Source organism: Drosophila santomea, chromosome 2R (genome assembly GCF_016746245.2).
Source record: "Drosophila santomea strain STO CAGO 1482 chromosome 2R, Prin_Dsan_1.1, whole genome shotgun sequence".
Taxonomy (NCBI): Eukaryota; Metazoa; Arthropoda; class Insecta; order Diptera; family Drosophilidae; genus Drosophila; species Drosophila santomea.
In genome coordinates, this window is record NC_053017.2 from 11,398,341 (window position 1) to 11,412,271 (window position 13,931).

At 43.4% G+C, this 13,931-nt stretch overlaps 2 protein-coding genes across 5 annotated transcripts in view; one reads left to right on the forward strand and one right to left on the reverse strand.

Moving 5' to 3' along the window:
• Window positions 1–8,975, forward strand: part of LOC120447076 (syndecan) — an 88,399-nt gene extending 79,424 nt beyond the window's left edge. The window contains exons 4-7 of one of the 4 annotated variants that reach the window (XM_039628467.2): window positions 3,728–3,866; window positions 4,467–4,994; window positions 8,135–8,302; window positions 8,509–8,971. In XM_039628467.2, the coding sequence (XP_039484401.1) occupies window positions 3,728–3,866; window positions 4,467–4,994; window positions 8,135–8,302; window positions 8,509–8,681 (1,008 nt within the window). In that variant the 3' untranslated portion in view covers window positions 8,682–8,971. Of the gene's footprint in view, window positions 1–3,727; window positions 4,155–4,466; window positions 4,995–8,134; window positions 8,303–8,508 lie in introns of all 4 variants that reach the window. The other 3 variants (XM_039628468.2, XM_039628469.2, XM_039628470.2) reach the window with 3 other exon arrangements.
• A 488-nt stretch (window positions 8,976–9,463) lies between these two features.
• Window positions 9,464–13,778, reverse strand: LOC120447075 (probable peroxisomal acyl-coenzyme A oxidase 1). The gene is made up of 8 exons (XM_039628466.1): window positions 13,558–13,778; window positions 13,023–13,185; window positions 12,669–12,961; window positions 12,203–12,608; window positions 11,626–12,132; window positions 11,464–11,569; window positions 11,241–11,396; window positions 9,464–11,179 (listed from the first exon to the last, which is right to left on the reverse strand). The coding sequence occupies exons 1-8, from the start codon at window positions 13,697–13,699 to the stop codon at window positions 10,919–10,921; spliced, it is 2,034 nt and encodes a 677-aa protein (XP_039484400.1). The 5' UTR covers window positions 13,700–13,778; the 3' UTR covers window positions 9,464–10,918.
• Between the last annotated feature and the right edge of the window lie 153 nt (window positions 13,779–13,931).

Here is a 13,931-nt window from a genome sequence, read left to right on the forward strand (position 1 = left end):
CAGGAGCAAACTCGAAAGGAAAACAAAAGAGTAACGAAACGAATTTTCAATTTCGTTGTCTAAATAAAGCCGTAAGTTATCTTCCAGCTGGAAAATTGAGTTTTCCCCAGTTGAGCTGAGTCGGCTTTTCTTCACCCCCCCGCCCCTCCTGGCTTTTCCACTTTTACCCCGTAGGCCAAAGTTGCAAGTGCATGTAAATAAATTAGGACTCCCCCAGAGATTCCTCTCCTGGCAATTATTGAGCAATGCCAATGCTCGGGAAAAACAAAGCCGAGAACTCTGGGATTTGCTAGGGCTATCAATTTTCCTGGGATTGTGGTTTCTTTTCCTGCTTCTTCACCATCCCCTGCCATACCTCCCATCCGCTTTCCCTTTTGGCCCAGACAAACTTTGGCCATTTCCTGCAGAAATACCCATGCAAATGTTTAGCAGGCCACTTGGCTCTCGAAATGTAGCATTCACAATGCGAAATTTTATGCGAGCACAGGGTCAATGCGGTTAGGGCGGGGGGAGTGGGAGTGAGTGGTGTCAAGTAGAAAATCCCCACCGATTCTAGGAACCAAAAACTTGCCCTGGCCAAGGATTTTTTCCAAATGTTTTGTAGCAACTCGGTCAACTCAAGTCACGCACTTTGCGAACATTGTCAAATCGACAATTTACTCGTTAGCAGAACTTTTGCTGAACAGCAGAACAGAAACAGAAACTTGGCCAAAACAGCAACTGATGTGGCTCGGCCCAAATTGAAAGCTTCTTGTATTTAGTTTTGCAATTTATTTACGAAATGAAATCGTACAGGATTTGCTCCGGATTTGTTAGGGCTAAGCGAATGGGGGATGTGGCTGGATGGTCCTTGAGTCTGTTTTATGTTGGCCATATACTTGAACAGCAATTGCAAGCCTTAATTATGTTGAATGGCTGCGAATGTGAGTTGAAAGTTCTTCAGGGGCATGACAACTGTGTGCAGTGTTTGTGAAATGTCAAAACACTGCACTTGCGTTGTTGCTTATGCATGAAACGTGCCTGGCAGCCATTCTGAACTCCACTTTCCCACTTTTCCGCTGTTCGGCAAATTCCTTTATAGTTTTTCCTCCCCTTTCTCATAGTTGACTGACACAATTTTCGCTCATTACGGAAACTGCAAAGGTCTCTCAGTTCGTTGTCTTGTTTTCTCATTTCGCTTGCCAAGTTTTTGCCATCCGACGACTGCCGGAGAAGTTTTTAAATGCTTTATTGAAACAATTTCCGTTTTTATGGAAATGCTCGCCCAGCTAGCGGGAATATTTCATTTTCGCTGTCATATATCAAAATGGTGTCAAGCATACGCCATGTTGGCCGGCCAAAGAAGCTGCAGCGGCAAAAGGCATCAGCTGGCAGCAAATGCAAATTTAATGCGGCATGCAGAGTGGAAAAGCATATCGCATATCCCATTCCCCATTTTCGGAGCCTGGCAGCAGGTGGTCCCGATGAAATGACATCATTTAAATTCATGCATGACCCACATTGCACCTCAGAGAACGATGCCGTTGCATCTGCTTTCTGGCTTCTGTTCCCATCAGCCCACCGGCCCAGCAGTCGCTCCTTGGCATTCGCCTCGTGTTTTATTAACAAAGCAATTTATTGCATAAATTCACATTGCACTCGGTCGTTAGGTTGGCCACAGTTGTGGCTGCCCAGGCCTGGCCCCAGGTCCTATCGATCCCGTGCATTTGGGTGCAAAAAGTTTTTCGTCCATAATCGTTTAATTGCGGTGGCGAAGTTCGTTGCTCATGAAACTGCAACTTTTGCAGGACTTCATTTAAGGCTTAGTCATGTGGAGGCTGCCGCTCGCCACTCGCCACATTCTACTTATAGTCTTGCCCCATTTTGCTGACTGCTAATTGCTGCATAAATCAAGCGGCAAAACAGCGCGGGCCAGCAGAAAAGTGGAGAGAGCTGTGCAGAAAGCGCTTTAAATAAACTCGGCCAGAGCGAAAGTGTTGCAAGCGGCGGCACAACCGCTTCTTTTTTCTACCCCCCTTTTTATTCCGCATGCTTTATGGCCACTTGGAACTGCTACTATCCCACATCCTGCATCACCCAAGCTACAGCCACCACCCACTAGATCATCGTGCACCCGCTGGAGGGATATTTATGAGTGCTTACGGTCAAGCGTTTGCTTGCCAACTGTCCAGCACGGGATGATATATGCTGCGGTTTGGGTTTGAATGCGCAACGCTGCGTATACGCAATGCACAAATATTTTAATTAAATTTCAAAAGAAACGTGAGGAGAGAATATGAAACGAAACGAAGGCAAACAACAAAAACGGTAGCGAAAATGAAAATGAAAATGTATTCTGCACCGAAAATGCTTGTGTGTGTTTTTTTTTTTGGGGGAATAAGATTGAGGATATTTGTGGATAATGTGGGATGTCCGGATTTTATTTTACTCTGCGATTTGCATTGCATAGGTTCAACATTATTTGGCTATGAATTCTTAATTAATATAGTTTTCGTTCAAAGAAAGCAAACAAGAAATCGATTGCATGGAAATTACTTTTACGTTTTCCTCAAACATTTTTCAGGAACTCTCAAAAATATTTAAAAAATCGGTTAAGAGCAGATTTAAGAGGTATCCTCACAGTCCTAAGCCTCGTGCCCATCTGCTTTCACGTTTGTTTTTAAATTCCCATATTTGTTGAAAAGTCGGCCCCCGGGTTGTATGCTTTCCATTTTTCGTTCATGAATGGCGTGGAGTTGGGAGCGAATTTATTCGTAAATCCCCGGCTCAATGGAACAAATGAAAACAAATGCTCGAAGCTCTGCTGGGAAATTAAATGTGTGCCGAAATACGAAACAAATTTCAATTCTCTGTCATTGGAAAATTAATTGCTACACCCCCCGGCCACAATCACTCAATTTGAGCTCATTCCCATTACTCACGCTCGTTGTCGGCCTTGTCTATATAATGCATGTGGGGTTGAAATTATGGGGTCGGGGGTCAACAAGTGTCTCTGGCTGCCGACTGGCTGGCCAACTGCCAATTTCTTTATAGGGCATTTCATAACGCGTGAAGAAATTCAATTAAGTTTGCTGATGCCTCTGCCACTGCCACTGCCACTGTGCTTCTGTGCTCCTGTGCTCCTGCTTCTGCTTCCATTTTGGCCACTGTTTTTATGGCCCAAATAAGCGACAAACGAAATTAAAGTCAATAAACAAGAGCTGGCGTCTGCGGCCGGGAATTGTCTCTGCCATTCAGTTGGCCCACGGCCGTCTCTGGCCAATTGGTTTTGGTCACAGTTGTTGTGGTACTCTGTGTCCTCCTCCCTCCTCCTGTCATCCCCATCGTCCTGCCAACGTTGTGTGAGGTTTTGTACTTGTTTTGGGTGCGAGAAAACCGCAAAAACCCCGTCACAGTCGAGGCTCCGACAGACAATAGGCCACATGAAATGTATTCCCCGAAGGCCAGAGGACATGACCCCAGGGTCTGGATTCCTTTTAGCATCGCAAACACAAATCTAAAACAACTCAAGGACACGGGAGGCCGTGCATAATTTTCAATGGAAATAGCTGCCATTTGTTGCGCCCAAAAGTGGGCTTTGTTATGGAGAATTGTATAAAAGGTGGAGGTGAAAAGTTGTTTGGAGTATTTAAGTAACTAACGAGCCGTCTTCAAAAAGATGACTATTAAGTGAAATGATGTTAGAGGACAGCAACTTATCTAATTCTCTCGCTCCTTCCCGTTGCAGATACACGAAGATCTAGAGAAAGATCCGGACTATTCTGGCTCCGGCTTTGGACCCGATGACGAGGACGCCGAACCCGATCAGCACTCGCACAGTTCGCACAACACGCGCATCTCGCAGAGCAGCAACTCCGGCATAAACAGTAAGCATAACTCGAACGAGAACTACGGCAAGAACAGCAAGAACAGCAACAGCGACCTCATCTCGAGTAGATTCAACAATAATAATAATCACAATCAGATCGACAACAGCCAGAATATCAATCTCAATCCCAATAATAACCATCAAACGAATAGTGGCACAATCATTGGTAGTAGCACCACAGCGAACAATAATAATAACCACAATATCAACATCAACAGCCAGAACGGCATCATCAGTGGCAGTGGTAGTGATATCGGTGGCCATAGCACTGGCATTAACTCAATCGGTAAAGATCAAGCTAGTCATGTAAATGCAACACTCGTTGGTGTTACCTCCACACCCGCCACCACTATTTCTTCTCCTACTCCTACTTCAACTTCAACCAACACACCACTACCACTTTCAACAACAGAAACAGATACAGAAACATATAAAGATACAGTTACAGATGCAGTACCAGTTAGAGCATCAGCAATAGAAGATAGAGTGTCGGCTAAGGATCGATCGAGTTTAGTTAGTAGTAGCGATAGCATTAACGAAAAGCCCCTCCCCGAATCATACACAACCAGAACACCAACAATCGCATCTCTATATCCAGCAGCTCATACACCAACACAAACCTCATCCACAATCCCAACAACATCGAGTTCGAGTTCGACACCAGTGCCAACAACCCCCACCACCATTACGACAACCCCCGCATCCACCACAACGGCAACAGCAGCCCAACCATCGTCCTTTGCCAATAGCAGTACCTCCACCACCTCCACGGCGGCCCCCACGATTCCCGCAGAACCGCAGCAGCCGCTGTTCCCGCCATTCGACAAGGATCTGGATACGGAGTCCAGCGGCGATGGCATCGATGCCGACAATGAGGATGACGATGAGGACGATGGCGACGATAAGGACTATGACTATAACAAGGAGCTGGACAAAGAAATCGACATCGATGGTCCCGAGCCGGGACATATGCCGCCAGTTGTGCATCATAATAACGTTGAATCCGGCCACATTCCCACTACGGATGATATCGATGTGGATGGCGGCGATGAGGATGATAGTGTGGATAGCGATATCGATGGTCCGCGGATCGGTGGCAACGATGGAGATATTACAGAGCGCGGACGTCAGTGGTTTTTATTTTCATCATTTTACTTACTTACTTTTCTACCTTTTATTTCTTTTATATTTATTGTTTATGTAGTTATGTGTTACTGTACACCACATATTTTTTTAGTTCACTGTGTTGTTTTTATTGCACATCATTCTATTGTTTATTTGTAAAGCTATGTACGCAATTCCTGGCTTCGCTTGGAACACACTGCTTTGGGTTTGTGTTTTATTCTTAAGTGAGCAGTATTAACATTTTGATCTTAAATTTCGATTTATACAAGTGGTTTGTTTTGATTATATATTAAGGTATTCTTACTTTTATTTCTTATTACCGTTCTCTGGTTTTGTTTATTTAAAGTAGTTGTGTTTTGCATTTATAAGTACGTATACTTGCTTTGCTTTCTTTGTGTAGTCTATCCATCTGTATGCACTTTAAGTAATCTCAATTTCAAGTATTTGTTAGTCAAATTAAGTTTCACATTCGGTGTGTGTTAATACATATGATTTGGTTTATTTGTCGCGCTCTGAACGTCTACGGTCAACGCTGCGGGTGCTCCACAATTCCACTCAATCTCAGTCTGTTCCCACATCCATGTTTACGTCCAAGGACCGACCAATTTAGCTCATGATTCGAACACATTCATTGCAATTCATAACCAATTCATTGAATCATTTCCGTTCACTCTGTTTTTGTCGCTCAACCAATTGGAAAAACTCCCGCAGAGCCAACACAATCGCACTCGAACGCCACATCCGTTTTATCCGTTTTAGTGTTTAGACTTAACCTTAAGCTAGATTAAGGCGAATATTTTAAGGATAGTTGAAAAGCTTTTATCGTGACAAATGGTAAGCAAACAAAGGGCAACCGCAAAACCAAAGTCAAACAATCGATTAAGCTGCAGCAGGGAAAGCACTCCATCAAGGATTAGAAGTGGGCGGTAGACATTGTGCAATTCTTGCCCTAGGCATAAACTTCCATTAACACTGTCCCGACTGCTCCGACTCCCGACTTCGACCCGCCTCCTGCAGTTTTCGTGAATGAAAATCGCCTGGAATATCGCACTAAGCCGCGCAGTGATTTTGTGCTTTGTTGCTGGGGAAAAACACTTGGCGTGCTTCGCAGGCACTTCAAATGAAAAATCACCGAGTCCTGGCAATGGCAATGGAAATGGCAAAGGCTCCTGTGTCTGCCGCTCCCACTCCCCATTGCCTTTTTCGAGTAACTGTAGCCGCTTACTTGAGGCATTGTTGCTCCTGATATGGATTTGTGGGCGGGAACTCACTTAGCGAAAAAAATAAGAACTCCAATGGAAAATGCAGGCTTAAGGAAATCGAAAATCCAGCCTGATTTCCATGTATGCCTAAAGCTTAACGGAGACAAGGTATATACATCTTTATTGATTTTTCTACGATGCTGAGATCCTTTACAGACTCTTGTGCAGAGTACAGTGATTACAAGTTATATGTGAGCGCTGTTTTAAAGCCTCTATAAATTTCATTAGTCGACTCGTGTTTTATTTCTGTGTACGACCATCTCACAATCAGTGTTTATGTACCTAACAGAAGCCAGTGAGGACTGAAACATGGCCTAATGGCGACCGGGTGGTTGGGGTTTCTGTGGGCTTGTGGCTTTGATGTTTGCCTTGCAATTGCCACGCCTCGACCCAGAACACAAACACAATCAATATGGTTGGATGGCGCGGGTGACAAACAGCACTGGCAATAATTTTGCCATAATTGCGCACAGCTGACCACACGAAACATGGAAGCAGAAAATCAAACCCAACGTCCTAACGCCCCCAAATCGCCGGCACACAGAGTGCATTTTCCCATCAAACGGAGTCACACACATGATGCAGGCGGCACCTTTATTGGTTCAAAGCAAACAGAAGGTCTTGCAGAAAAGCAGACAACCAGACAAGCAGACAAGCAGACAATCAATGCGATGGCAAGACATCGAAGCAATCTCAAAGACAAGCTGAGAAATCCATTTGCTCTTGGAAATGGCAAATATTTATAGTTCCAGAGTTCCAATTCAAAGAACTCTCGCTTCCTTCAACATATTGCCTTGATTTGCCCGAGTTTGCAATGCGCATATAAAATCAATTTAAGGGCCCCATTCGAGGAGCCCTCGTGGGCATTTCCTAATTAATATGCCGCCCCTTAAGGAGCAGCCATGTGTTTGTTTGATATGCAAAGAAGTGCGCGTACATGGGCTAAACAAGCAATTTGTTTATCTTGAGCTGTTTGGGGAGCTTAATGGGGGCTGTGTGGGTATCAAACAATAGCGCTCCAAAAATAAGCAGCTTACTCACACAGATACAGGGATTGGGGAAAGAGTTCGGTGAATGGGGGCCACGCCAATTAAATAAAATGTAAACTCGCAGTCTTTGACAACCAATTGGCATTCAATTTCTGCACACCTGTCAATATAAGGGAAGCGAAATAATTGCACTTGTCCTAGATCCTAAATGAAATGTCGAGGATTCGAGTAGAATTCTGCACTCGGAGCTGAAAAACTTTTTTCATATTGAAACAAACTTTGCTGGAAAACCCTGCTCATTACCGTAAAATTAGCTGTCAAGAGTTTACTTACTTTGGCAGGACGTGCCGCGCTGTAATTTAACATCCAGAATATTCCGTTCTAGATAAATACTTCTTTGCCAGTCTGCGGCTTCAATGGTGCTGGAAACACTTAGAAGGGAGACTGCGATATATTTATTTTATTTAAGTGAACTAGCAACTTTCGCCCCATATCTTTTTAAAGAGTTTATTTTGAAATCCTTGTTAGTTAGTGTACACTTCTGGGAATTACCACATAAGAACTAGCATTTGCAATAAGTTCCCCTATGTAGTCATCGCTGCTCGACTAACATTAAGCCTTGTAAATACTGCATAACAACTCATTAACACACGCACACCAAAACACACATGTTTACCCAATCTCTCGTATACACTCACTAAAACAAATATTTACACTCGAATCAATTTAATTGAATACCCAACACACGAAACAACAAAACAAAACAGCAACTGTCTGTCTCACACTCTGTTTTGTTTGATTTTGCTTGCACGTCATGGGCATAAATGGACATTTTTATATCCTTGCATCTCTTTCTCATCGCCATAATGCGTTCTCTTTCTCCGGAACAGCGGGTGCAGGCGGCAGCAACGTGCACGAATTGGACCCCAACACGAACGTGAATAGCCAGCCCTCCGACACAAAGGGCATCGATCACAGGCCCAACGGCAACGAAGTGGTCATCATGAGCGAGGACGATCGCACGTCGAGCTTCTTCTCGCAGCCCGGAATCCTGGCTGGTGAGTATATCCCAGCAAATACCAGAAAATGTCACACATACGCAACGTATGACAGATATAATGCAGTGCTTCTTCAAATATCAATCATACGCCATGTGTGATAAAACTAAGGCAATGCTTTGACATATCACTCATACGCCGTGTTAGACTCGTTAACAGAATACATTGAATACATGATTACTACAAAATATTATCTTTTTCTGCAGCTGTCATTGGCGGTGCCGTCGTTGGCCTGCTCTGCGCCATACTCGTGGTCATGTTCATTGTGTACCGCATGAGGAAAAAGGACGAGGGATCCTACGCGCTGGACGAACCAAAGCGATCGCCGGCCAACAATTCGTATGCGAAAAATGCGAATAATCGCGAGTTCTACGCCTGAGATAATGGCACGTCGCGCAGGTATTAAGTTGACCACAAGTACAGGAACAAAGTGTGAGGATTGGAATGCGAATGACTGGACGAAGGCGGAGCGACTGGGTTTGGTTTGGCTCAACTGAATACACTGTGCGGAGTGGGGGTGCAGCATCATCGGCAATCCACTGAAACAAGGACTAATCATCCGCAGCAGCAGCTACAAAACTAACACAAAAAACAATTGAAAATTTCAAACGTTTTCAAAAACACACACAATTTTTCGTGAGGGGTAAATTAAATTAAAACAATAAATAAATAATAAAAAAAAAAACACAAATCGGCAATATAATAACAAGGAAAAACGAAAAGAAAACAAAAAAATGAAAACTTACCTGTAAGTTAATGCAAAATACACACACACAGACAGACAACCGACTCTCTGCGTGTGTGGGTGTGTGTATGCGACTTTTCTATTTAAGTAAGTTTTAAGCGACAAAAACAAACAAAAATATCAAATATAATTGCAAATAAATCATGCGAAATTTAATATATATAAATAATATATTATATATAAATAGTGAAACCAATATAAGGGCGGGCAAAATTAAGCGAATTAATTATGAATTACGAGTAGAGCAAAAGCAGAAAGAGCAGGAGAAAATTGAATAATAACTATAATAATACACACACACACGCGCATCCAACTACATAGATGTAAAAGGCAACTTTCGTGCATATTGAATATAAATGTATGGATTATATATGTTAGCTGAATAACGAAAGCGAATTGGATACATCACGATTATCTCTCAACTCTCTATAGACCCCTCGTCGAATCCCCACACATACCTAACACTTTTATTTTAACAATCAATTGTCAAACGAAGTCCAATGAAAATATTATAATTATGAATTGTGCGGCACATAGCAAGCGGAAATCGATGCATAAATGATTTTAAGTTATACATAAGCGGAACTATGTAATTATTAGTGTAATTCCTAAAACAAAACAAAACGAAAAGAAAAAACGAAAAATATTAAATCAGGCAAAAAACAGATTTATAAACACTGTGAACCTTCCTGTCAACTAAAAACCAACAGAATTGAAATGAAAAGGACTATTTCTACTTTTTTCTAGAAAACACAAAACCACGAATATTTATTGAAATGAAACTGAAACTCAAGTTAAAATTGAATTGGATATGAATTGAGAAATCGTCAACGTGAAAGCAATTGTACATTAATTTAGGTTTCCACTTGGGTTTTAGAGTTATTCGAGATTTCCTTCGCTTGACTCAACTGCTTCTTCCATGGCTAAGAATCAAAATCGGATTAACGCATTAATTATTGTGCATTTATTTAGTTTTTACGTTCGCTGTCACTGACAATTGTTTAGTTTTGCAAGCAAAATACAAAAGCGAATACGAGCAACAACAACATCAACAACAAGAACAGTAGCAACAGATCATAATTACATGCAATAGTGAAAATTAATTGTTAAGTTTACAAGGCGAACTCAAATTAAACTAAAACCAAGCAGTCCAGCAACAAATGTTATACTCACCCATACCCATACAATCAATTAATTAGCTGCAATACTTGTTTAATTGTTAGTCAACCAATATTCTCTCTCCAACTCTCATGCCATATTTTCATTGCGAAAAGAAGTTACGAAAAAACGAAAACTAATATATAACATATAAGTATATAATTAGCAACATAAATCAATTGTGTGTGTAACTGTGTATAATGCATAAATAATGAATTAAACCTACTACTACTTCGACAGCAGAGCATATAACAAAGGGAACTTTCGAACATCATCAGTAGTGAAAACTATTTTCCCCTCTCCCCAATCCAAAACTGAAACTCACACACAAAAAACATGCACACACTCTCACACAAACCGAAACAAAAAAGCAAAATACACGAAAACATCAGCAACAGCAGCAACAGGAACTAAAACATTTTTCAGAACACAACTTTTTCTACACTGTAAAAAACGCAACCGCAACTTTTTTGATATGTACAAGTACTATGTTTGTTCAACTCTCGACCCATAGTACGTTTTGTCAAATTTTACATCAAGTTTTTTTGCTACTTTGTAAGCGTTTAGTTTGTTAGTTTTTTAAAAATGCGCTGAATGTACTGAGAAATTGGTTTTGATTTGCTAAATAAAACTGGTATAAAACTAATTTAAACAAAACAAGCTGTTTCTCATTCACAATTACTCTCTATACACATGACTCGGTTGTGTTTGCTTTAAAGCTTAGCCTTCATCAGGGGCTTCAGGTGCGTCTCAAAGGATGTTTGGACGGGTTTCTGGTTCATGGTGCTGCGCTTGGCCGAATCGAAGAGCCTAGGATACACATTGCCATCGTAGCTGCCCAGCACAGAGTTCAACACACGGTCGTGGAACCCAAACCCATCGCATATGGCCACCGCATTGGGTCGGAACTTCTCCAGTGCGTCCTCCAGGCGTTTTTGCAGCGATCGCAGATCCGCATCGCTGAGGTTAATGAACTGGCAAACAAAGTGGCATAATTTTCACCATGAAGTTTATGGAATTGAGGGGAAAACTCACTCTTAAAATGTCATTGAGATTATTAAGCACAGTTTGGACCAGAAATAGTTCCAGCACGTTCTCCAAAATTCTGTTGAGTGCGGGGGATCGATTTTGGGCCTTGGCACCAGTGATCTGCTCCAGGAATGTCTGGCACACGAACTGCCGACCATGCAGCTGAAATATGTTTAAATGATTGTCAAATAAATGCTCCCCATCTCCGAATTTGCTTAATTGTATTTACCTCAGCTGCACGTGTCAGTTCGATTCCCGTGTTATTGGCCGCCACACCTTGAGACTGACCGCTGGCCATGCGATTCGCTAGATTCTCGAATGCAATGCGTGTTTTACTATAGATGAATCATGTTAGCATTTGATTGGAAAGATGCCTTTAAGCCAAACTCACTGTGCTGCCGTGTACTGCAAAGCCTTGATGATGCACTGCCAGGAGTCGTCCCACTTGGGGAACTCCTTCAGCTGCATGGAGGTCGCAAAGTAGCTGTAGGAGGCGGACAGTGGTTTCTGTTCCACAAACGATGCCCATGCCTTTACCAATGCCCGTCCGATTTGCAAAAGGAGCACCGTGTTCTCGCCTTCGTAGGTGTAGGCAGCCACAGCATTGCCGTAGATGTTGCTCAAGTTAGCGGCGATGAGGTAGCCATGTCCTCCAGTGGACAGGCGAAGTCTTTCAATGCCAGCGCAACCGTCAGTGGTGCAGAGGACCTTAAGAGCGCAGGACAGGATGTGCATGTCGGGCAGTCGCTCGAACTTGCCGTTGTTGGCTTCCAGTACCGTCTGGTCATACATCTCCCACACGTACTCGGTGGCCAGGTGGTAGGCGATTCCCGTGGCAATCTCGGGGAAGAGCTTAAGGCGCTGGGTCACATGATCTATGACTTGGGGCTCGGGTTGGCTGTAGGCAGTTACACATCAAGGATTTAAACATATATTCAACAAGTCCTGCAAACATCATCGCAACTTACTTGGGCTCAATGGGACTCTGGCGCCGCACCGCCGAGTATCTGGTGGCTATGGTAGCCGCCGCCAGGTGCAGCATGGAGTTCTGGCTAACGATCAAGCAGCGCGTGTACACCATGGTCAGGTAGTTTATCCTCGATGCCGGACTGGCCTTGAAGGTGCCGTCGCGCTCCACCTTAGCGAACTTCATCAGCATGTTGGTGCGGGGAATTCGGACATGGTCCAGTCCCAGGAAGCCTTGATTCACGGATGCCATGCCGAGCTTCTTGCCAATCTCCCCGATATCAACACCCGGCAGTGGCATGTGAGTTTCGGAATCTCTTAGCGGCACAATAAACATTTGCACGCCATGATGAACATCAGCGATATATAGTTGAGCCACCACCATCGCATGATTGGCAGTGTGTCCCACTAAAGAAGATGGGTTAAATGTGTATCTGACTGTGGGACTACTGTATTTAAACTACTCACAGCCACCGGGCCACCACTTATAGGCCTCCAAATTCGGCGTATTTAGCACAAACTCATCCGTTTTGGGATCAAAGTCAGCCCGAGTGGCCAGGCCACGGACATTGGTTCCATGGGCCAGCTCCGTTTGGGCGTAGGTGCCAATAATGTTGCAGTTCGCCGCCGCCTTGCCCCACTTCTCCGCCTGTTCGGCAGTGCCCTGACCTTTGATCACATCCACAAACATGGTGATGTGGGTGGCAACCGGATTATTAGCCGGAAAAAGTCCATAGCTTTGTGCATTGTATAGTCCTCCACTGCAAAGCAGGCAGAGATAAGATTACGGAAACCTTTTACCAACTTGCCTTTTGAACTCACGGCCAGATATCGGTTCCTCCAGGGTTAAGCTTGTTCTGGAGAGCCTTAAGCTTAACTGCTGCCTCAGCCACCTTCTTCACACTGGAGTTGTAGACCTCCTCGTGGGACATGTACTCATGGTTGAGGCCGTACCCATCCTCAAGATCGCTGAAGATGGCTTCCTCTGTTGATTCGAAATTACCCCATTTTTACTACATTCGATTATGAAAAAATATAAGTGGTAGCCATAAAAGATTGAATCAGTAATAACCATAACGGTTCGCTATCACCTGGGGGTGTGGGTCAGCCCATTAAACTGATAAGAAACTATCGCATTTGCAGCTGCTGGCAACTGCTATCACTATCTTTTATTATTAATAAGCCAACAGTTTTAATTCAGCTGCTCAACAATGTATAATTATTTTCGGACTTCCGGCCATTTGATGAACTTTTTGAACCCCCTGATCTTGGTGGCAAAGAAGCTTCAATAGACCAAAACCTGTGCCATATCACGAACACCGGCGTGACGCTATTGATATTTATCTTGAACCATTACCGATCTCGCGTTTCCTCTTCAGTTTGTCTTGACCACCTTGCCACCAGGCAGAGAACTCCTCCACATCGAACTCCGCTCCAGTACGTTCCTTCTGAAGATCTGGATTCACTGTGCTCGGTATTAGGTTTTTAATGTGCGACATTGTTGTGTGCAAAAAATAAACACGGAATTGTTAACAACTAAACTATGATCCACCACTAGATCCAACCAACAGCTGTGAGCTCCACGCAACTACTGAGCGAAAGTGGATTGATCGGCGAGAAGGAAAAGCTTTCGGAGGCAAAGTTCAGGTGTCAGCTTTTCAAGAGAGAAAGCTGATCGACGAAAATCAGCCAAGAGTAGATGTTTATGCTTCGCGAAGAATTCAGTTAAAG